The sequence below is a fragment of the Archocentrus centrarchus genome, chromosome 17 (assembly GCF_007364275.1).
Source record: "Archocentrus centrarchus isolate MPI-CPG fArcCen1 chromosome 17, fArcCen1, whole genome shotgun sequence".
Classification (NCBI taxonomy): domain Eukaryota; kingdom Metazoa; phylum Chordata; class Actinopteri; order Cichliformes; family Cichlidae; genus Archocentrus; species Archocentrus centrarchus.
In genome coordinates this window covers 26,397,939-26,421,641 of record NC_044362.1, presented here as the reverse complement: position 1 = coordinate 26,421,641, position 23,703 = coordinate 26,397,939, and the positions used below count along the sequence as shown (strand labels likewise).

Sequence of the window (23,703 nt, the reverse complement as noted above, 5' to 3'; positions counted from 1 at the left end):
CAACACTGCCCACACATGTTAAAATCTGTAAAATTGTACAAACTGACCAACTGGTATGACGGTTTAGTAAAAGAGGTAGAGGATCTCACCAGTCGGAGCAGTTGGAGCAGAAATCAACTGAGTTATCAGGTGGACAGTCCTGACAGTGCCACCGTACACCCAAGATGGGCTCCATACCGCAGATGTCACACTGCACAAAACAAACACAAATATACACATCATCTGCAGAACACAGAGAAGAGTAAGAACACACACTGATCAAGCATAAAATTATGACCACCTGCCTAATATTGTGCTGGCCTCCCTTTTGCTGCCAAAACAGCCCTGACCTGCCGAGGACTCCACTAGACCCCCGAAGGTGTGCTGTGGCATCTGCCCCAAGATGTTAGCAACAGGTCCTTTAAGTCCTATAAGTTGCGAGGTGGGGCCTCCATGGATCGGACTTGTTTGTCCCGCACGTCCCACAGATGCTCGACTAGATTGAGATCTGGGGAATTTTTAGACCAAGTCGACACCTCGAACCTGTTATTGTGCTCCTCAAACCATTCCTCAATCATTTCTGCTTTGTGGCAGGGTGCATTACCCTGCTGAGAGGCCACAGGCATCAGGGAATACCGTTTCCATGAAAGGGAGTGCGCGGTCTGCAACATGGCTTAGATAGGTGGTACGTGCCAAAGTAACATCCACGTGGATGGCAGGACCCAAGGTTTCCCCAGAAGAATATTGTCCAAAGAATCACACTGCCTCTGCTGGTTTGCCTTCTTCCCATAGAACATCCTGGTGCCAGGTGTTCCCCAGGTAAGCAATGCAAATGCACCCACCTATCCACGTGATGTTTTTAAAAAAAAAAAAAAAGTGACTTATCAGACCAGGCTACCTTCTTCCAGTTCTGATGCTCACGCGCCCATTGTTGACGCTTTTGGCTGTGGACAGGGGTCAGCATGGACACCCTGACTGGTCTGTGGCTGTGCAGCCCCACACACAACAAACTGCTATCCACTGAGTATTCTGACACCTTTCTGCCAAAACCAGCATTAACTTTGCTGGCAACTTCAACTACATTAGCTCGTCTGTTGGATCGGACCACACAGGTGAGCCTTCCCACGTGCATCAGTGAGTCTTGACCGCTCATGACCCTGTCGCTGGTTCACCACTGTTCCTTCCTTGGACCACTTTTGCTAGATACTGATCACTGCAGACCGGAAAAACCCACAGGAGCTGCAGTTTTGGAGACGCTCTGACTAAGTCGTCTACACATCACAATTTGGCCCTCGTCAAACTTGCCCATTTTTCCTGTTTCTAGCACATAAACTTTGAAGTCAAAATGTCCACTTTCTCCCTAATGTATCCCACTCACTATCAGGTACCATGATGAAGAGATAATCAGAGTTATCCACTTCAGTCAGTGGTCATAATGTTATGCTTGATCGGTGTATTACCACTTTCTTGACAGATTTTGTATCCATTCAATCTTACATTACAAGGCCTAAACTTTCCTTAAATTTCAACAGTGGCAGAAAAAAAAAAAACTAAAATGAAACAGTGGCCATCATATGCGTCATATAACTAAAGGTTTGTGTGGGCCACAAAAAAAAAAAAAAAAAAAAAAAAAAAAAAAAATCACATTTGATCTAGGCCCCAACAGTCTTAAGTCTGGGAATGGCTGGTATATGTACTAATAATGTGAAAATGAAATGCTTTATTTGCTAGATCCCAACCAGATTGTAACATTCACACTCTGCTGCCAATTTCAAGCCAGAAAATGTCACATATTACAGGAAAATTTGCATTACTATTTAGCAAGTCATATTTTTGCTTCCAAGCTGCAGTTTAAGCCAATACTTCTTATTTTACAGCCTCCAGTGGATCTCCTGAGACCTTTTAGAATGTAGTTTTTACAGTTTATTTTACATGCTGTGACAATCCAACACATTTAAAATCTTGTGCACAAGAGACTCAATATTTGTCCCTGTTAACCAACTTAAATTCCTACCACCTCAGGATATGACTTCATTACATTAGATACACTAGATTGCCAAAAGTATTTGCTCATCTGCTTTCATGTGCATATGAACTTGAGTGACATCCCATTCTTAATCCATAGGGTTTAATATATCGTTGGCCCACCCTTTGCAGCTATAACAGCTTCAACTCTTCTGGAAAGGCTTTCCACAAGGTTTAGGAGTGTTTATGGGAATTTTTGACCATTCTTCCAGAAGCACATTTTTGAGGTCAGACACTGATGTTGGATGAGAAGGTCTGGCTTGCAGTCTCCACCCTAACTCACCCCAAAGGTTTTCTGTCGGTTTGAGGTCAGGACTCTGTGAAGGCCAGTCAAGATCTTCCACACCAGACTCGCTCATCCATGTCTTTATAGACTTTGCTTTGTGCACTGGTGCGCAGTCATGCTGGAATGAGGATGGGCCATTCCCAACCTTGTCCCACAAAGTTGGGAGCATGAAATTTTCCAAAAGTTCTTGGTCTACTGAAGGTTTAAAAGTTCCTTTCACTGGAACTAAGGAGCTGAGCCCAGCTCCTGAAGAACAACCTCACACCATAATCCCCCCCTCCACCAAACTTTACACTTGGCACAACACAGTCAGACAAGTACCATCATACTGGCAACTGCCAAACCCAGACTAATCCATTGGATTGCCAGACATGATTCGGGCAACATGGCAGCGTGGTGGTTAGCACTGTTGCCTCACAATTTTGTCAATCACCTGTGTTTGATGACAATAAAGGCTTCTGATTCTCACAGCAAGAAGGTCCTGGGTTCCAATCCACCATGTGTGGAGTTTGCATATTCTCCCTATGTCTGCATGAGTTCTCACCGGGTACTCCGGCTTCGTCCCACAGTCCAAAGACATGCAATTAGTGGGGCTAGGTTAATTGGTAATTCTAAATTGAGAATGTGAGTGTGATACAGAATGGTATCAGCCCTGCAACAGATTGGCAACCTGTGCAGGGGGTACCCCTGTCTCTTGCCCTATGGCAACTGGGATAGGCTCCAGACCCCCGTGACCCTGAATTGGACAAGTGGAGGGAGAGATGAATGGATGAAGCATGATTTGTCACTCCAGAGAACATGTCTCCACTGCACTGACGCTTTGCATCGCAATGGATGCAGCTGCTTGGCCATGGAAACCCATTCCATAAAACTCTCTATGCACTGTTCTTGAACTAATCTGAAGGCCACATGAAGTTTGGAGGTCTGTATCGACTGACTCTGCAGAAAGTTGGCGACCTCTGTGCACTATGCGCCTCAGCATCCGCTGACTCTACTGTGTGATTTTACGTGGCCTACCACTTAATTGCTTTCACTTTCTTATGATACCAGTAACAGTTGACTGTGGACTATTTAGTGGCAAGGAAATTACACAACTGGACTTGTTCCACCGGTGGCATCCTAACATGATACCACGCTGGAATTCACTGATCCATTCTTTCACAAATGTTTGTAGGAGCAGTCTGCATGCCTGGGTGCTTGATTTTATACACCTGTGGCCATGGGAGTGATTGGAATTCAATGATTTAGATGGGTGAGTTAATACTTTTGGCAATATAGTGCACATTGGGGGAACATGTATATGCAGATGCCTGGTTTTAATGTCATCACTGCAAAGTCTACCTTGTAGCCTATATGCCGGATCTCAGCCTTATCCTCCTGGATCTCTTGAAGCTTCTGTTTTTTCAGACGCTTCAGCTCTAAAAGCTCTTTGTATTCTGGCAAACTTCTCAGCTCCACAGGTACACTCTCTTCATCCTGTTCAGACAAACACACACGAAAAGACTCAATGGAGGTGATTGATAGTCATCAGGAAAACCACATACATAACATCTCTACAGGGCGTTTACCCTACTGATTTATTTACAGCCTGCAGTTATCAGTCTCATTTTAGTTGGACACAAGCACCATATCGATAAAGACCAATATAGGTTTTCTCTGATCTGGACAGCAGAGCTGCACCAAATACATACTGTCTTTCAGCCTAAAGAACAAAAGTGAAAACCGTGGTGTCCTTTTAAAAAAAAACTGAATGTCTGCTACCTCCAGGTATTTGTATGAAGAAAGAAATAAAGGGAACAAAATGCAGCATTTTATTTTCCAACAAAAGCATCACACTTCCATGCCCTGACAAGGAACAGCTTTGTGAGTCCAGTTAGGCTGCCAACGCACTTTCCCTCTTCCAGACTTTCAATCTTCCTGCAAACACGACCAAAATAAAGGACAACCTGGTGAAGTGAGAAATTACTGTGACCCACGCTGGGAACACCTTTTTGACTTTACTCCATACCGGCCGTGTCAGAGGTTTCATTAATGCACTGATGAAGACGGCAGCCTGTGTACTCAGCAGGCCACAGCGACCTGGTTTCACTAAAAGGTTACTGCCATCAAAGGGAAGAGAAAGAAATGTCAGGGCCTGGATAATGGCAAGTGCCAGAAGCTGCACAGTTCAAACAGAAAGAGAGGAAAGTGTGGTCAGGCTCCCTGCTCTGATTTAGCCATTTTTAACAGAACAAACACCCGTGATTGGAGTAAAAATCAAGAGCTATATGCTTCATTGCATCCAAATCTGCTAAAGTGGAGCTAAAAGGAACAGTCTGTACAAAGGCATACACAAGTGAGCAGAAGAGGAACACAGCTGCAGTAATTTTACCTGAAATGGATTTCAATTAACTATTCAGGTATATAAACAAATTCCCAAAAGCACGTAACACATGCTTTTACCAGTCTTTATCATACAAGGCTTAATGCTTACATGAGCAGGGAGAGGGTAAGACTATGGAGGAGGAGGAGACGTGAGCTTGTTATATCGTTAATTAGGCAGCAAAGTGCTATAGTGTGGTCAGTGACAAGTAAAATGGGGCACATCAGTGAAAAAAGGATTAGTTGTGAGATCATTTCCCAGGAAAAAAAAAAGAAAATTAAATAATATAATAAACCTTTGAATGAGGAATAAAACACGGACAAAAAGACTGACCGAATCATCAGCCGAAGGGTCCTGCACGCTGTTGTAATATGCCGAGCGCTCATCATCTTCGTCCATGTAGACCGGAGGCTCGTAGGAGGTCAGGAAGGTGGACGGCCGGTACAGGTGTTTGTTAAGGTGGTGCTGCCGCTTACTGGATGCCTGGAGAATAAACAGGAATAGTTACACGAGCATTAACAAGGCAAATACGACTATTAATTAACAAATTAGGTACATTTGTGATCTTGAAACATTGGGGCTGTGCAATATGAGTCAAACCAGTCTAATACTATTATAAAATATATCCCTGGTGGCTATAATCATGGTGCAGCAGTTGATTCAAAATCTGATGTGATCAAGTTAAACTTAATGCTCAATTTATATGAACTCTGCTCCAATGTTATGTAAAACGGCTGTAACACAACACAAAGAAACACTTTGCTAAATGACTGCACTAAAAATGTACACTGTTCAAAATAATTAAAGGAAAATTTTTTAGCATCAATTAAGCTTAAACTTCAGGAATATTGATCTAGGCAGTTAAGTAGCAGAGGGGGTTAATCAGTTTCAGCTGCTTTGGTGCTAATGAAACACCTTGAGACCATTGTTTGTTGTGATTTGGTGCTATATAAATAAAACTGAATTTAACTGAAACAGGTGCACTAGAGGGGCAACAATTTGACCCTAACACCCAACACAGGAATGTTTTTACAGGTGGAGGCCACTGACATTTTTTCCACCTCATCTTTTCTGACTGTTTTTTTACTAGTTTTCCATTTGGCTAGCCAGTGTCCCTACTGGTAGCATGAGGCAATAGCTGGACCCTACAGAGGTTGCACAGGTAGTCCAAATCCTCCAGGATGGTGCATCAGCAGGTCCGGCATCTGCTCCTTTACGCAAGGAGGAACAGGATGAGTACTGCCAGAGCTACAAAATGACCTCCAGCAGGACAGTGCTGCGAATGTCTTATCAAACAATCAGAAACAGACTTCATGAGGTGGCCTGAGGGCCCAACATTATCTTCTTCTAGTGGCCCCTGTGTTCACTGTCCAGTGCTGTGGAGCAGATTGACATTTGCCATAGAATACCAGAATTGGCAGGTTCACCACTGGCATCCTATGCTTTTTACAGATGAGAGTAGGTTCACCCCGAACACATGACAGACATGAAATGGTCTGGAGAAGCCATGGAGAACGTTATGCTGCCTGTAACATCATTCAGCATGACTGGTTTGGTGGTGGGTCAGTGATGGTCTGGGGAGGCATATCCATGGAGGGACACACTGACCTCTACAGGCTAGGCAACAGCACTCTGACTGCCATTAGGTATTGGGATGAAATCCTTAGACCCACTGACAGACGCTGTGCTGGTGCAGTGGGTCCTGGGTTCCTCCTGGTGCACGACAATGCCCGGCCTCATGTGGCAAGAGTATGTCAGCAGTTTCTGGAGGCTGAAGGATTCGATACCAGCACTGGCCCCCACACTAGCCGGACCTAAATCTAATAGAACACCTCTGGGACATTATGTTACGGTCCATCCGACACTACCAGGTTGCATCACAGACTGTCCAGGAGCTCAGTGATGAACTGGTCCAGATCTGGGAGTAGATCTCCTGGGACAGGATCTGCCGTCGCATTAGGAGCAACATTGTCAGGCATGCAAACAAGCACGTGGGGACCATCCAAACTATTAAGTAACATTTTGAGTTGCTGCAATGAAATTTCAGCAAACTGGGCTAGCCTGTCGCATAATTTTATTTTTTTTTTTTTAACTTTGATTTTCAGGCTGTCTTTGATTTCAGCCCTCTGGGGGTTGATCATTTCCTGATATGTTTTCAAAGTGTTCCATTATTTTTTTTTCCTTTTGGAGCAGTGTACAAAAAAAAATTAAGATATGATATGACATGATAGACATGATATTTGTTGATACTGTGAGCTGTTTAGTTTCAGCACATCTATATTGAGATCAGCGTACGGCTGAAAAGTACCAAGAGAATACAGCACAGAGGACGTGTTGGAAGCAAACAGGAAATGGTTGACGTTGCATTATTTGTCCACTTGAGAGCAATAAAAAGCTTTGTTTTCAACATCACATTTGATCACATTCATATCTTTGCCAGCAGACACACAGTTTAATACTGTGTCAAGCGAGCGCCACACAAACTCATATTCTTATCATTAAATACCACTTAAACTGAAAGCTGATATCACAACACTGAGTTAGTTGCCCTGCATTAACTTTAATATTCAAGGGCAAAATCATTACTTTCAATGAGATTAGTTATTCCGTATGGCTGAGGGGGGTTAGTAATTGAGTTACCTTTTTAGTGTACATGCACAGGTTGGGTGTTCTTCCAGGCACAGGGATACCAGCTTTTGTCAGTTTGATGAAGTACTTTTGAACCCTACTGGCAACCTAGAAGGTTTTAAAAGGAAGATGGCTCTGTTAATCATTTCCAACTGAGGAACAGCTGCTTGAAGCAAATGAGGTCACACACACACACAAACACACACACACATACACACACACACACAAAATCCAATTACTTGCCGGGGGGGGGGGGGGTGCAGTTAACATACAAGTCAGCCTGCTTTTATACATTGACAAGTGTAGACTCCTACAATTTATCAGTTTTTTGTTGCATTTTAACGGGTTAATCAGTTGAGGCTTCGAGGTTAAATCTTTCAGTACTTCTCATTTGCAGACGTGTAAAGAAACCAGATATTCTGAACTAAGTCAGTATTAAAAACAGCTCCAACAACTACACATTTTCCCAAACTGATCCTCATTTTCTTTGTCACCTGTTTCGCTGTTCGATTGCCCAGCTCATCAGCGATTTTCTGCCATCTTCTGGATTCGACTTCCTCGGGAGGGAATTTAACAAGAAGCTGCTCCAGTTTTTTCTATCAAAACATCAAAACACACAAAACTTGTGGTGAAATCATCCAAGGACAAACTTAATTTTTGCATTATTTATAAAACTCATTATTTATGAAACTTTGAGGGGTTTTTTTTTGTTTTTGTTTTGTTGTTAGAGGGGCAACAGTTTTGTTTCGTACTTTAATTACTTTCAATTCTGGATTTCTTTAGAGGGAATAAATGAAAAACAGAACTGATGACCTGATCACGATTAGTTCATGAACAAAAGTTAAACACGTTATTCTGATGTACTTCAACTTTATTCATTACCTGGACAAACATTAATGCTTTCACCAGACTTGCCTAATTGCAGCATTGAAGACGTTTGCACTGTGGTTTCCTAATCATCCTAGTACCAGCATGATTTATTACAAACCAGAAATACAACATGTGACCACAAAGCTGTGCTTCTCTGCTCATATGTAAATAAATAAAACATACTCCTTCACTCCTGGACAACCTCTCCTTCAGCCTCTTTGTGCAACTCTGCACTACCTCCAGTGACCGCTACTTTTAGACCTGTAAAATTATAGCGACCCTTCAACTTGAATTTTATTTTAGGTAAAAGGATGTTAGTCTCATGTAGCCAAACCTGGCAAGTACAGCAAAGCTTGTGTTATGTGACCAAAATACTTCTGCAATTTCACATATCCTCACAACTACTACTACTGCTTATTCCGGACACTCCCCCCACACTAGATCATCTGATTCTATCTCACCCTATCCCTAGCATCCACTTCACTACATCCATGAACCTCATTTGTGGTTTTTCTCTTTTTTCCTTGTACCAGGCAGCTCCACATTCAACATCCTTTGTATATCCACTATCCCTCCTCTGCACATGTCCAAATCATCTCAGTCTTGTCTCTCTAACTTTGTCTCCAAATTGCTCAACTTGAGTTGTCCCTCTCATTAACTAATTTCTAATCCGGTCCATCCCTGGTCACTCCCAATGAAAATCTTAGTATCTCAGATGCCTCATGATGTTACAGGTTAAATCTGCACTGACAGTCTGAGCCTTGAGGATGAACTCACGGTGCACAAAAAATTATAAGCACGCTCCTGGTCTCAGGCACTGCCTTTGGGTTGTGACACTGAAGACTACTGTTTGGTCTCTGGATCGTAGCTGAGACTGAGCGCTCATCAGTGTCAATCCTTAACATGATGGTTGAGTCAGTTTAAACCAGGAGAGGTTGTACTGTCTTAACATTGCTGTACCAGTTTCAAAGAGGTCTTACCTATTTATTTCTTCTATTTTTCTGTTACATTTCTATTTTGTTTGCAAACATGCAGTTTTATGGCAATCAACCCACTCATGACAAATTCTGTCAACATGTCACAGTACATACAACAGCTTACACTCAAACTAGTTCATGCATTTATTACTTCTAGGCTGGACTATTGTAATTCATTATTATCAGGCTGTTCTTAAAAAACAAAACAAAAAAAAACTAAAAAGCCTTCAGTTGATCCAAAATGCTGCAGCGAGAGTACTGATATGGACTAGAACGAGAGAGCATGTTTCTCACATACTGGCTTCTGTTCATTGGCTCCCTGTTAAATCCCTAATCGAATTGAATTCAGTTTTATTTATATAGCACCAAATCACAACAGTCACCTCAAGGCGCTTTATATTGTAAGGTAAAGACCCTACAATAATTACAGAGAAAACCCAACAGTCAAAACAATCCCCTATGAGCAAGCATTTGGCGACAGTGGGAAGGAAAAACTTTTAACAGGAAGAAACCTCCAGCAGAACCAGGCTCAGGGAAGGGCAGTTATCTGCCGCGACCGGTTGGGACTGAGGGGAGAGAGACAGGACAAAAGCACACTGTGGAAGAGAGCCAGAGAGTAATAATAACAAATGATTAAATGGAGTGTGACCAGAGGAAAAAGAGGTGAATGAAAGAAACAGTGCATCATAGGGACCTACCAACAGCCTAGGCCTATCACAGCATAACTAAGTGATGGTTCGGGGTCACCTGATCCAGCCCCAACTACAAACTAGGGATGGCATGATACCACTTTTTTATGTCCAATACCGATATTTTACATTTGGATATCTGCTAATACCGAAACAAATCCGAACTTTTTAAAACAATTGTTTTTAAATGCCTGGATGCATTTTACAGAAGTCAACAGTCTCTCACACAACAATTGCTCTATCACCTGAAGCCTGCTGCTCCTATGTGAGAAGGTGATGCATTGGCTTATGGCATGTTGCAAATTTCATTAGTACTGCAACTATTGATTATTTTAGTAATCGAGTATTCTATCGATTTTTCCACTGATTACTTGAGTAATTGGATAAGAAATACTTTTTTCGTATTAACAGTTCATCTGCATATTTTAACTTCCGTACTGCAGTTTTTCCCTGTGTGAAACAAACGGGGTGGATGGAGCAGCTACAAAGTTCTCTTTTCTTCACTTGATAATCAGGTGGTTGATGAAGGACCTCCAGCTGTTTCCCAGTAAAGGTTTAATGGTAGTTACAGGGGAAAAAGCTTCTTTTGGACGCTAGAAAAACATTTCCTTTTGCTTCACCTGAGCTCACATCTCTATAACGGCTTCGCCTCTGTGAGCTTGTGCAGACAGACTGCACGTAAAACAGCTGACTGCTGCTGCTGTGTTATCAGTGTTTATGTTGAAAAACTGGGGGCTGGTCTGGTTTGGTCAACCACAAACCCGACGACGACGACAGAGAATTGTAATGCAGCTAATGAGGGTGAAACCAAACACTATTTAATGGATTGGATTGCGTTTTTTATTCCTTCCCGATATCCAATCCAGTAATTTAGGTTAGGATCGGACCGATATTGAATATCGGATCAGCACATCCCTACTACAACCTTATCAAAAAAAAAAAAGTTTTAAGCCTAATCTTAAAAATAGAGAGGGTGTCTGTCTCCCAAATCCAAACTGGGAGCTGGTTCCACAGAAGAGGGGCCTGAAAGCTGAAGGCTCTGCCTCCCATTCTACTCTTTAAGTATCCTAGGAACCACAAGAAAGGCAGCTGTCTGAGAGCGAAGTGCTCCATTGGTGTGATATGGTACTATGAGGTCTTTAAAATAAAATGGGACCTGATTATTCAAGACCTTGTATGTGAGGAGAAGAATTTTTAATTCTATTCTAGATTTAACAGGGAGCCAAAAAAGAGAAGCCAATATGGGAGAAATATGCTCTCTCTTTCTAGTCCCTGTCAGTACTCTAGCTGCAGCATTTTGTATCAGCTGAAGGCTTTATGGGGAGCTTTTAAGACAGCCTGATAATAATGAATTACAAATAATAATGAATTACAAGGTCTTGAATAATCAGGTGCCATCTTATCTTAAAGACCCCAATACAGCCCTTCGCTCTCAGACTGCAGGCTTACTTGTGGTTCCAGGGGTATATAAAATAGAATGGGAGGCAGAGCCTTCAGCTTTCACTACAGTCCCTGAGCCTGGTTCTGCTGGAGGTTTCTTCCTGTTAAAAGGGAGATTTTCCTTCCCACTGTTTCCAAGTGCTTGCTCATAGTCGTCTGAATGTTGGGGTTTTCTCTGTATTATTGTAGGGTCTTTAACTTATAATATGAAGCACCTTGAGGTGACTGTTGTTGTGATTTGGTGCTATATATAAATAAAACAAATGAACTGAAATTGAAATCATACTACCAACCTGTTCTTCCACAGTCCACAGCTGGTTAAATGTGTCGGGTTTGTTTGGATGGCAAATCCTCCCTCTGATCATCTGTCAAAGCACAAAAAGTGGCAGCCATGTTAGAAGACTGACACAAGACAAAAATAATGGGCACGCCACCATTTGAAGAGCTCTTTACATATGAACTGCGTGGTACGCTGAGTCAGTCAGTTTGACAGCGAAAGCCTGTCTGTCAGATGTGACTTGAGATGTGTCACTGGGAGGATGCAGAAAAACAGCAACTCTTTTGAGTGACAAACAAAATCCTGTTAGGATTCAGAGTGTGTAGTCTGGGAAAATGCAAATGCGCCTGCACAAAATAAACAGGGAGAGCAACAAAAATAATCAAGGAGTTGTTTTCTCAGTGCTAAGTGCTTTGCCACGTCTAATCCCAGTAATCAATTAAAAGTGAAACCTTGCTGCCGATACCATGTGGGAAAACACACACACACAAAACAGAGGCTAAGAATAAGATTTAATCAGAGGGGGAGGAGAGGTGTGCTCCTCATGTTTCCATAGATACCATCTTTTGTGCTCACATGTGGCGCATGTTTAACTCTGCCAAGGAGTAAGAATAATGGAGATGAGGCTGGAGGAGGTGTAAAATAACATGATGATTTGTAGGGTGACCTGCAGGAGATTGGTGACTCACCATGCTCTGGTTAAAAACTGATGTCACTGAATCTGCACTAATGATATATTGGGAGACAACTGCAGCTGTGATGGCAGCAGGTTGTGCAGCATGTTTTAGTAAGGACACTGAGGCATACCTGTGTTTGCCTGCTGTTTTCTGGGGCATCACTTGTGGGTAGAGGGGAGTACATGGTGGAGGATTCGCCTTCCTTCTTGGGCTCAATCGGACTTTTTGGTCGAAGAGGCAAACCTGAAGAGGAAGAATAGATGTTTCCTTTGACAATGAGGAAGGAAAAAAAATGGAGACACAAGATAAACAACCTATTAAAAATACAAGTTATTCACACATGCCTTTGTCAAAGATCAACTTTAGCCGCCTGGTTTTCCGTTTCTTGTCACAGAACTCTCTTTCAAAATCCCCGAGGCCTGAGGTGTACTGCTCCCAGGCGATGTCAGGGAGCTGAACGACACGCTGAGGACACGGCAAGCCTAGATTCACCTGAAGGTCGCGCAAATCAAGGAATAAAGTCAAGTTAAATCTTTAGCTTCTACTAATTTTACTAAAGCACATCACAACAGGAGAGAAAAACCAACCACTATAGGTCAAAAAACCTTTATTGGGTATACTTTATACTCTGCCATCATTAACATAACTTTAAATCTGCCATTTTTTCTGCTGTGCAATTTCAGGCTTTGTGTATAGCACTTCACTGCACCAAAGGCATTGTTACCCGTTTTTGCAGCTGCTCCACAAAGCCGATGGGATCGGCAAGCGCCTCTCTCTGATGGCGCGCCAGCATTTCCAGGTCCAGGATGGCCTGTGTGCGCTGAGCCTCCAGAACTCCAATAGTCTGCAGCAGTCTCTGATAGCTGACACAGTGGGGAGCAAGGTTAGACAAGAGTAGAAGGAAGACACTGCTTACATTATTTAACCTGACACTTGCAATGCTGCAGTGCATCAAACTTTTAGACCACACATCATACATAATTCAACAATGTTGCCGAGAACCTAAACAGTTGCACAAAACATGACCCATTTTCCAAACGTTTCCACCCATTCTCCAAATATAAACAGATATTACTGACTCTATCTATATAATTATCACTGCAGTGGCTGGAGACTGCGCACCTTCGTAAACCAGCTGCTATAGCAAAAGCCTGACATGTTTAGAGTTACTTATCTAATGAAGCCTGTAGGGACTCTGTAACTGAACACCTCTCAGATTTCAGAGCAAGTATCAAAACCTTTGCATGACAAACATTTGGGTTTTGCAACACTTGAGGAGCCTTGAGTGCTCGAAGTCTGACCTTTCCTCTCACACTCTCTGGGGCAATGGGAGAACCGCAAACTGAGCTGTCAATGACTAAGTGTGGTAGTGACTCAGAGCCCAAGTAATTGACAGCAATGTGATAGTATCCTACATAGCTATAAAGTAATGCAGGTGCTCAGTGAAGCAGAGTGGATCAATCTCTACTAACACAACATGAATGAAAATCGATGCACAGGACACAATTTCTAGAACAGAAGTCAACTTTGTTTAAAGTTGTGTTAGGCTCTTTGGCTTGTACAGCACCTATTTGTTCTACACCAATGAAAATCCAGTCTGTCTATGCATTAGTGACACCAAAACTACTGAATGTGCTACTGAGCATTTGTAAGTCAATGTAAGAAAAAAAAAAAAAAAAAAAAAAAAAATCTTCAAAAGAAAGCTGCAAGATGATCTGTTTTCAGGAAATGAAGGAGACTTGGCTCAGCTTCTCACCACCCTGGACTCCCTCCAAGTGTCCAGAGACAAGTCTGGTGTTCCATTGCCACCTACTGGGCCCGAGGTCCACTGACAAACACCATTGCCAAGGAAAAGCTGGCCTGGAGAATCTTACTGCAATGTTAATGTCTGATAATTGAGAACAGGGACCTGCTTAATGTAATCAGGACAGAGAAACATTTGTCAAAATCCACAAAACTGGTGCAAATACAAGATGTATGAATCAGATCTGTGCCAATTTTCCACATTCAGCAACTCTAAAACGCCTCGTCATGCCTTCCTAAAAATGACTCCTGGCTGCATTGATCGGCGGCTTTGAAATTCTCCTTACTCAGCACAACCAAACCTTGGCATGGTACAGAAACTTGATCAAATTATCTGGTAATTCAAGAGCAGTGAAATCTTATTCTAAGCCACTATCCTAATATGAAAAATTTACGGATATTAAGTGTTCAAAGACAAAAGAACCTCAGCTGATTATGTCTCAAAGTCTTCCTCTACCCCTCCTCCTGAAGATGCACCGCAAAACCAGACGACCTGCCACAGTGCAGTTAGCAGAGCCTGACCGAGCGCAGCATGGGACATGTCCACCAACATAAACATCTCATCTTTCAGGACAACTAACAAGAAAACTACAAACAAAGGTCAACGCTGAGAAATACTCTCTCTAAAAAACAACTCATCGCAGCAAGAGAAGAGATAACAAGAAGCAATCAGCACAGTAATTTTAACATCCAATCTCCTCAGGCTTTGGAAGACTGACAAGTAGCAGTTAATTCACACAATAACAGTGCCAGATTGAAGGTGGAAATTAACTGCTGAAACATGGAAAACCTAAACAATAAGGCGGGAGCTATAGTTAGATGCTCCCGCAATTACTGATGGAGATATTTAAGCAGTCTCTGTGAGTTGGTGGTGCAAAAACCCACGAGCTTCAATGGTAATTCAGCATCTCCCCTGATTTGTGATCTGCTTTCCAAAAAGGTTGATCAATGTTTTCTTTTCATTGCATTTACTATGTCTTTTTTTTTTTATGACTCCCTCCATTCTAACGTCTGATACAGCCAGGCTCATCACACACACACTTTTGTTGGTCTATTCATCTTTATTGTGCCATATTACATTTGCTGAGCTGTTTGTCATTGACTGTTTTTGCCCCTTTTGCTTTCAGAGGCTCCTTTTTAGTCTTTCCTTCCATTTCATGTTTGACTAGCCTTACTTTATTATAGGACACATTTTTGAAGGTTTCTCTATACGTTTTAGATATATTCTACATATCTTGTAAAACAGTGATTAAAAATATATTTTTATTGCCCAGGAGGTATGAGATACACTGCGATTTATAGGCACTGTGTCATGTGTTGTATTTTGACATTTCCTATAGACTTGAACTAGCTGCTGGACTAGTTAGATAAGGCCTAAATCGTGAATATTGCCCTGTCATGTTTTTTATTTTGTTTTTCATATTTTTCTATTATTTTCTATTTGTTTAACTGTTTTTAATCACTGCAAAGCATATTTGTAACAAGATATAAAGTAACCACCCTGCTGTTTCTCTGATTGTCATTGTGGGTATTTTTCTACACACATCGACTAATCAGTGTGAAGTTGAGTTAAATGTTCTGACTGGACATTACTACATCCATGTGACTGCATCATGTGATGAACAACTCCTTTAGCTATGTGATGATACAACTGTAAGTTACTCTATGCAGGACGAAGTTAATTTTTACTGAGAAAATGAACAGGACAGGAAGACGAAAAATATTGTTCTACTTATCAAATCTTTGCCTTTTTTCAACTAAATATTGAAAGGTTTACTTGTTCAGACCTCAAATATATCAAGGCAAGAGTTAGAGGAGAAAAGTACTTGCTTGTTATTTGAGGGGTTATAGGATGACACTACTTCACTTCAAGGAATCACCAGGCAAAAAAGGTTAGGAATCATTTGTGTATATATTGACCTAAGACTAAGCTTAAAAGTACGTTCGGATTGACATATTAAAAACATTAGAATAACCTTAGAAAAGAAAACCTCTGTGTACTTCAAATGCATTGCTGGTTGATCACAAATACAGCAATAAGCATGTGCAAGAGCTACATCAACAACAGATTAAGAGAGCACAATCCACAGGGGAGCTCCCACATACTCTTTGTTGTGTTTTAAAGCCAGGTGGTCCGACTCAAAGTAATACACGTCTGGCTCCTCTTCCTCCTCCTCTTCCTCCTCTGCAGCTTGGCTCTGTGTCAGCTCCTTGCTGTTTTCGGCCTCTTTCCCCTCTATAGATCTACCATCCTCGCCACCTGCCCTGTCCCCAGGATCCACAGAGACCAGCTCCTCATTGGAGTGGCCAACAGAGTCTGAGGGAGCAGGCTCCTCCACCATAGGCCAGTCCTCCTCCTCCAGCCCAACCACCACCTCCCCCTCTTCCCTCAAGGGACCATTGTCTCTGGGAGGAGAGCTGGGCTTGGAGGAGCAAGCTTTGCCACTAGACACAGCCCTTCTAGGTGAAGTCCGCAGGGTGTATCTGTGTTCGTAGAGCTCTGTGAAAGAGGGGGATGTGCTAGAAATAGAAGGGTTGCACTCTGGTTCTGTAGGGGAGGGGGGTGTTGTTAGTGGGGATGTGGTTTCTCCTGAGTTGCTGTTGTTGTTGTGGATTGGACTACTGTTCATATCAGTGGCAGAGAAGGATGTGGAGGCAGCAGATTCCTGTGTTGGCATCAGCGACAGTCCATTGGCATCACTCTCGCTCACCTGCTCCTCGTGAGCCAAGCACAACGGGTCGCCTACCACATCAACCTCCATTTCCTCGACTTCCTGCTCCTTGGCCACTATCAACTCAGGGACAGGATCCTCCAGAGCACTCTCAGATGTTGGTGCAGATGAGGATGGCAATTCTCCTGAGCCAGAAACCTCCATATGCCCACGGACAGAGTTTCTACAAGGCACAGCGGGGTCAGGGGATGAGGGAGTCCCCGTCTGACTGCCATTGAGCAGCGACGAGAAATTGGTATCAGAGGTGGAATATGCACTAGGCTTTTCACCGAGCGTGCTAGGTTCCTCTGTGTTATTTTCTCTGAGTCCATTAGAAGCTTTGTGGGCATTTGGGGCCTGAGCTGCCCCATCACACTCCACATGACCGTCCTCTGCATCATCCCCTGTCACCTCACCTTCCTGCTTACTGAGGATAGGTGAGGCTAGAACTGTGTTAGCAGAGATTTGGCTGGGTAATTCATCACAACTGTTGTCCTTACTAGGCTCTGGGACAGAGACAGGACTTTCAGGTTTCACAAGCTCAGGGTCCTTCTCCTGTCCCTGGGACTCTCCAGAGCGAGAGCACCGCTTGGCCCTTTTGATTTGAGGAGAGGCATCCCGTACCCCCTTCCCTCCGTCACAGTTCTCTGGCTTTTCTGAGCTAATGTCTTTTTCTAAACAGGACAGACCTCGCTTCCTAGAACTGGTCCATTGATCGGCCTCAGCCACAGAAGCATCAGAGTCAGTTACGTTTCCCTGTAACAAGGCCTGTTGTTGGCCATCTTGTGAGAGAGTGTCCGGTGTCTCATCCTGCTTTGTGTTGTGTTTATCATCCTGCTTTGATTCCTGCATAACGTCTTGGTTTGACTCCTGTTTTGTGTCCTGCTTTGTCTCGTTTTTGGACTCCTGCTTGTCGTCCTGTTTCGACTCCTGCTTGACGTCCTCTTTGCTGTCCTGCTTTGAATCCTGCTTGGCGTCCTCTTTGCTGTCCTGCTTTGAATCCTGCTTGGTGTCCTCTTTGCTGTCCTGCTTCGAACCCTGCTTTGCGTCCTCTTTGCTGTCCTGCTTCGAACCCTGCTTTGCGTCCTCTTTGCTGTCCTGCTTGGACTCCTGCTGGGCATCCTCTTTGCTGTCCTGCTTGGACTCCTGCTTGGACTCCTGCTTGGACTCCTGCTTGGACTCCTGCTTGGACTCCTGCTTGGACTCCTGCTTGGACTCCTGCTTGGACTCCTGCTTGGCATCTTGTTTGTTATCCTGTTTCGACTCCTGCTTGGTGTCCTGTTTGTTGTCCTGCTTCTTCTTGGGTGAACGAGCCCTTGGCAGTGGAGACACTGAGGTCTCCTCTGGCTGGGCGATGCTGCGGTTCCTGAGGGTTCGACCACAAAAGTTCTCATCCAATCCATTGAGCCCCACTGATGACCTTGTGACGCGCGAGGAACGGGATGCGGCCATACTATGGCGGGTGCCTACAGTCTCCTCATCCTGGTGCTCTCTCCTCTGCAGCCAAATGCGGGCACCTGCAAGACACACACAAACACCTGCACTTAAATAAGTCAATATAACAACTGAAAGCTGTAAACATGCAGCTCACTGTTGCATGAACGCCTCAGTTAACAGTTTGACTGGTTCCACTGGACTGCCATGCTAAAAATTAATAAATGAACAGTACCCTGTGGTGTTTCATACAGAAGCATGTACCAGAAGGCCTTTGTTAAATACCACTCAGGTCATTGCTCACACCAGAGGGGTATTGATTTATTCTGTCATTGTAACTAAGCAACACCTTCTGTCCACAGGCAAATCTAGATGTCTTATACCAGGTCAATGCACAGGGAATAAATTCAAAGGGAGGTCTTATGCTGGCAAGAGGAAACAATAATGTCAGATGTTCCATTGTGCCTAAAGGATCCATCAGTCTGTACACACGCTTCAAATGGTACAGCTTTGACGCTTATCTGTATGTGACTACAGCTCAGCAAGCATTTTAAAATGTGAAAAGACCCCAAACCAGGCAAGATGTTTAAAAAAAAAAAAAAAAAATGCAATCACACAGACTGTGTATGTCTGTTACAGCAAGGGCATATTTATTTCCTCCTTGCAGGGATTTCTGCTTTTTGTCCTGAGTAAAATAAATGTGGTTTACTGGCTGACTGATTTTTGACACTGTAATTCTCATATCCAGTTCAGCAGAGATAACACTGCAGACTTACATTTTGTCATCATACACTGCAGGCTATTTATCTCTTTCTAACAGGTGTGCCAACAGGCTGCAATCCTTCCAAAACTTATCAGAATGTATAAAAATTTAAATCCTCCGGGAACAAGAATTCTACACAGAGTATGACAATAAACTTCCTCACACAACTGAAGGTACAACAAAGCCTCCCTACGCTCACTCTGTGTGTCACCAAGGCATCCTAAAGATGAAGACACACTAGCATAAATTACAAGAAAAATCCTGGCTTATAGTGTGAACTGGGAAGCTAATGCCACCATGAACTAATAAGTCAGTCGTGGATATCTAATCCTTTACTTAATCCATTTGGATAAGATGAACTTTGTATTATTGAAATGGTAGCAGCTAAAAAGTTAAATGTAACCTACAACAAAATAGCTTAAGCATGAGAGTATCACTCAATTAAATAGCACACAATATGATGAAACAAATATCTCAAAGTTACAACTAACCCAAAGACAATATAATCACAATAAAGTAGCGTGTGTATAGTTTAATAAAAATTTAAATAATTACACAATAAAGTAAAATATCTAAAATTCAAGAAAACAAAAATAAACAAAATTAATTTGTACATGCCACATATATATTGTGTTGTATTATTATATTGTAGTATCATATACATATACATATACATATACATCTATGTTATGTAAATAACATATCTTGCACAATGAAAGGTTTTAACTGAACCAGGTATAACTTGTTTACTAAAGTTGTTTAGCAGAAATTATATAAAGCTGGTTTATTTTGACTTCTCTCTGTATTAATTTAATAATGCAACATAAATTTCTACATTTGTATCATATATACATCCAGATTTTTGAGTGGAAACATGCTGATCTATTCAGTTCATTTCTGTGTTTACTTCACTATGTATCAGCAGCAACTACAGTAATTTTTCTGTCTTTTTTTTTTTTTAAACTTAATTAAAAAACTGTGGTCAGAGAGCAATGACACGACTGAAAATGTCATGTCTCTCTCGTTCATTTTCACTTGTAATGTTCATTAACAGAGATATTATATAAAGGTTGAGGCTAAATGACATTTGTTTAAATTAACATTTGCTGCAAAGCTTTAAATGCGCTTACAGCAACATAACCAGGGTTTTTCCTGGCTTACAATGGGCCTTTGGGGGGGTTATTACACATGTAAGGATACACTAATATCAGTGTTATCTTAACTGAAATCTACCCTTTTTTTTTTTTTTTTTTAAATAAGCAAGAAAAAGCTTGAATTCATCTTAATGACTGTTATTTCACTTCACCTGTCTCATCATGAGCCACACATTTGAATGGCTAATGGCTTAGTCATGCTATATTTAAAATAGGACAGCAACCCCCTTGCATCAAGGAAAAGTAGGTGATTGCCCAGCAATTGCAGTGAAATATTTTTGCAGGTGGAGACTGACTGCAAGTAGTTGCAGCAACCAACTGGTCACCCGAAGGCTGAGCATGTAACACCCTCACCCTCTGGGCGACTCCTTTGACTGTAAAGCACTTGCACAGGTCACGTGACGGGAGGCAAACTGTCTCCAAACAGTTGTGGTGTGACTTGAATTGACTCAATTGAGCAAAACATCTTTTCAATTTAACACTGATATCAGCAAAGATCCAAAGCCAAGGCATCAGTATCTAATCAGAAATGGACAAATCTGGATCAGGGTATCCCTAATAAATTGACATAAAGCAGGCTTGTTCTTGTTTCTCTCAGCATTATTTTTATGCTGTACAGAACATAAAGATCATAAAGTCAAATGAATAAAAGAAAAAAATATATGGCTGAAGATCATTAAAGATTTTTTAAAAAATGACAATAACTTTAAAATCATGCTGCATTATGTTGCCTTACAAACTCATCAAAACAAAAAAAAAGTCAATCTATATTAACTCCATATTCAACAACTTGATAAAAACATAAATACTTTAACCTAAGGATATGGTATTAGTAATCAAGTTATCTTTGCCCACAGAAAAATGAAGCTAAAGATTAAGATTAAAAGATTAAAAAGTTCCTGCTCAACTTAGAAGACAATTAATCTTGCCAGAAACATGCCAGTGACCTACCCTCTACATCATGCTGCAACTAATAAATCTACCCACAAGGAATATAAAAATGCGACATGGTAGAGGTCATATTAAAGTGACATTCAGCAAGGCATAATCTCACTGGATGTCTTTTTACAGAAGATGAGACGGTAGTAGCCATATATACTGTGGAAAAGACAAATCGCATCAATTAGCATCATGGACGGGGTGCTCATTTACATTAATTCCCAGTACATCAAACTGGGAGACGACCTCTGTCAAAACTGATTTAAAAGCTCTTTGTTGCCAGTACTGAGATGGTCCCTCCCTTTTCCCATACTGTGCAAACACAGCAACATCAAAGCCACAGAGGCTACTCCAGCTACAAATACATTTTGAGAATACTGCTTCATGGAGCTAACAATAGTCACCTGAAATTAACACTACCACATGCACATATTACTCACACTCTGCTAAAGAGCCCTGCCGAGAAAGCTTGTGTGATTTGTCCAAGCATAAAATAAAACAGAAAGAAAAGCAGAAAAGGAGGAGCAGGTTTTTTCAGACAGCGCTCACCCTTGGACGCAACACGACAAAACTAATTAAGCCAACTCATTTGACCTGCTCCCAAAAACTAGAAAACTAATCACTACATCAAAAATAATTAGTTCTAAAGTTGGGCTGAATAACTTTATAAAATATTTGATCACACTTCCACATTCCCAATAATTAACATGTTGCTGGCTTAACTGGCAAGATCCAACTTAATATTAAGTCCAAAGGTGCGATCAGGTACCAGATTTAGCAGTTATTAAATAACGTGAAGGAATTTGTAAATCTGACGCCCCTACCAAACATCAGGCTCAAACTAAAGTCACAGATGCCCGACAGAAGTACACTGACTGGAATCATGTAAAATAAAGTGATTTGCATATTTTCTCATCCGGGTCGTAACCGAGTAGGTACACATGAATAGTGCTGCAATGATTCATCGACGTAGTCGATGACATCGACTACAAAGATTAGTCGACGTGGAATTTTAATGTTGACGAGTCATATTTTAAAACCCATCCATTCACTTTCTTCTGCTTATGTGATTTTGTAACGGCAATACACTACAGGAAGATATGGAGGCAGTATTGCCTCGACTGTCTAACAGTAACAATACTAACAAACAAGAACATAAACAACATAAACAAAAATAAAGTGGAATGCAGACTGTGCCAAGCAGAGCTTTCCTTCCACGGCAGCATCACTGCAGTGCTGAGCGATTAAAACGCCAGCGCCCTGGAGCTGTGACGTCAGCTCTGCAAGGGTACGTTTTAGAGAGTTAGTGCATCGTTGATAACCTGTTAATGTTTGTAATGTTTCTGTTAGTTTACCTGTCAGAAACAAGGTCTCGTGGATGATGTTTGCTAAGCTGCACCATTTCAGTTATGTTAGCTAACAAGTGAAGGATAATAGGAGCAGCTACATTGGCTATTTTTTCCTCACATTAATATTAAGATTCATTCTGAATAGTAAACCTCTTCGTGAACTGAATCATCTGTAAACATTTCAGTTGTTTTGACGGGAATTTTTTTTTTTTTTTTTTTTTTTTAAAGCCTTATTTGAACTTTTGGACAGAGGCCATTTTTATTCACTTTAATATACAGCGTTTATTTGATATTTATTGTGACGGTCACATTAATGTTAAAAATACATTTGATTAGTTTCAAATTCGTATTTTTATGGGTCATTATTTTAATTGTGAGAAAAGACAAGATGAAATTAACAGGTGGGCAGGCTTGAACAGGTGAGTTAAGATTGAAATCATCGCTGACTAATCGATTAATAGATAATAAATTAATTGACAGGTTAGTCGACTACCAAAATAATCTTTGGTTGCAGCCCTACACGTGAAGGTGTTCTGGAGGAACAAACATTAAACTCCTCGAATGACACGCCACTCCTTGGCTGTGGAGCCTGTAGTCAGCAGGCATTAAACTAGTCACAAGTGGTTTCCCAAAGTATACACACTGTGGAAGTGTGTTTATTTTATGTAAAAGGGACATAGCACATCAAGTAACATTAGCACTTAAGTTCATCATATAAACATGCCACATTCAGCCATACAGGTTCATTTTCATCTGCAGTCCCTGGCAGGCTGACAACATTAACACAGCAAACAAAAACCAACAACAGAAAAAAAAGAATCACATGAATGATAAAAGATGAAACTATGTAACGTATTAAAAGAAACATTAAAGACCATTTACAAAACTAACAGACACAAGGAACATGAACATGACTACAAAAGCACAGGCAATTAGTAAAAACAGAGGCTTATATGATGACAGCATGTTTGATTATCCAGGAACCACTGATTTGCAGATTTGGATAAAGAGTTAAGAGATGTTATGTTTCTCAGTTCTGTGGGTATTGTACTCCAGCTGTATAAGAAAAGACTGCCCAGAAGCACTTTTTTCTAAAAATATAAAAACAATTTAAGCCAGTCATTGTCAACCTGGCAAAAAATAAAGAGATTTAAAGGAGCTAGAAATACACAGATTGTTTATTTTGCAGGGTTCAACATAAACCAATGGCCCGGGGCCAGGAAATATATTTGATTAGTCAGCTGTTGGCCCATTTGAGTGTTTCCATCAAAGCAAAATGGATAAAGCAAACACTCGATTACCCATCTTTTTTTTTTCCCCCTTACTGTCAATATTTTCAT

General features: G+C 41.5%; 1 protein-coding gene across 4 annotated transcripts in view; it reads right to left on the bottom strand.

Annotated features, from left to right (window-relative positions):
* The window catches only part of zzz3 (zinc finger, ZZ-type containing 3), a 32,474-nt gene that overhangs the window by 3,095 nt on the left and 5,676 nt on the right, over positions 1 to 23,703 (bottom strand). For 3 of the 4 annotated variants that reach the window (XM_030751872.1, XM_030751871.1, XM_030751873.1), the window contains 10 exons: positions 16,120 to 18,241; positions 12,935 to 13,073; positions 12,555 to 12,702; positions 12,341 to 12,453; positions 11,550 to 11,621; positions 7,775 to 7,876; positions 7,293 to 7,388; positions 4,986 to 5,135; positions 3,632 to 3,766; positions 90 to 190 (listed from right to left, as the gene is read on the bottom strand). In XM_030751872.1, coding sequence (XP_030607732.1) covers positions 90 to 190; positions 3,632 to 3,766; positions 4,986 to 5,135; positions 7,293 to 7,388; positions 7,775 to 7,876; positions 11,550 to 11,621; positions 12,341 to 12,453; positions 12,555 to 12,702; positions 12,935 to 13,073; positions 16,120 to 18,176 — 3,113 coding nt within the window. In that variant the 5' untranslated portion in view covers positions 18,177 to 18,241. Of the gene's footprint in view, positions 1 to 89; positions 191 to 3,631; positions 3,767 to 4,985; positions 5,136 to 7,292; positions 7,389 to 7,774; positions 7,877 to 11,549; positions 11,622 to 12,340; positions 12,454 to 12,554; positions 12,703 to 12,934; positions 13,074 to 16,119; positions 18,242 to 23,703 lie in introns of those variants that run through there. The other variant, XM_030751875.1, reaches the window with a different exon arrangement.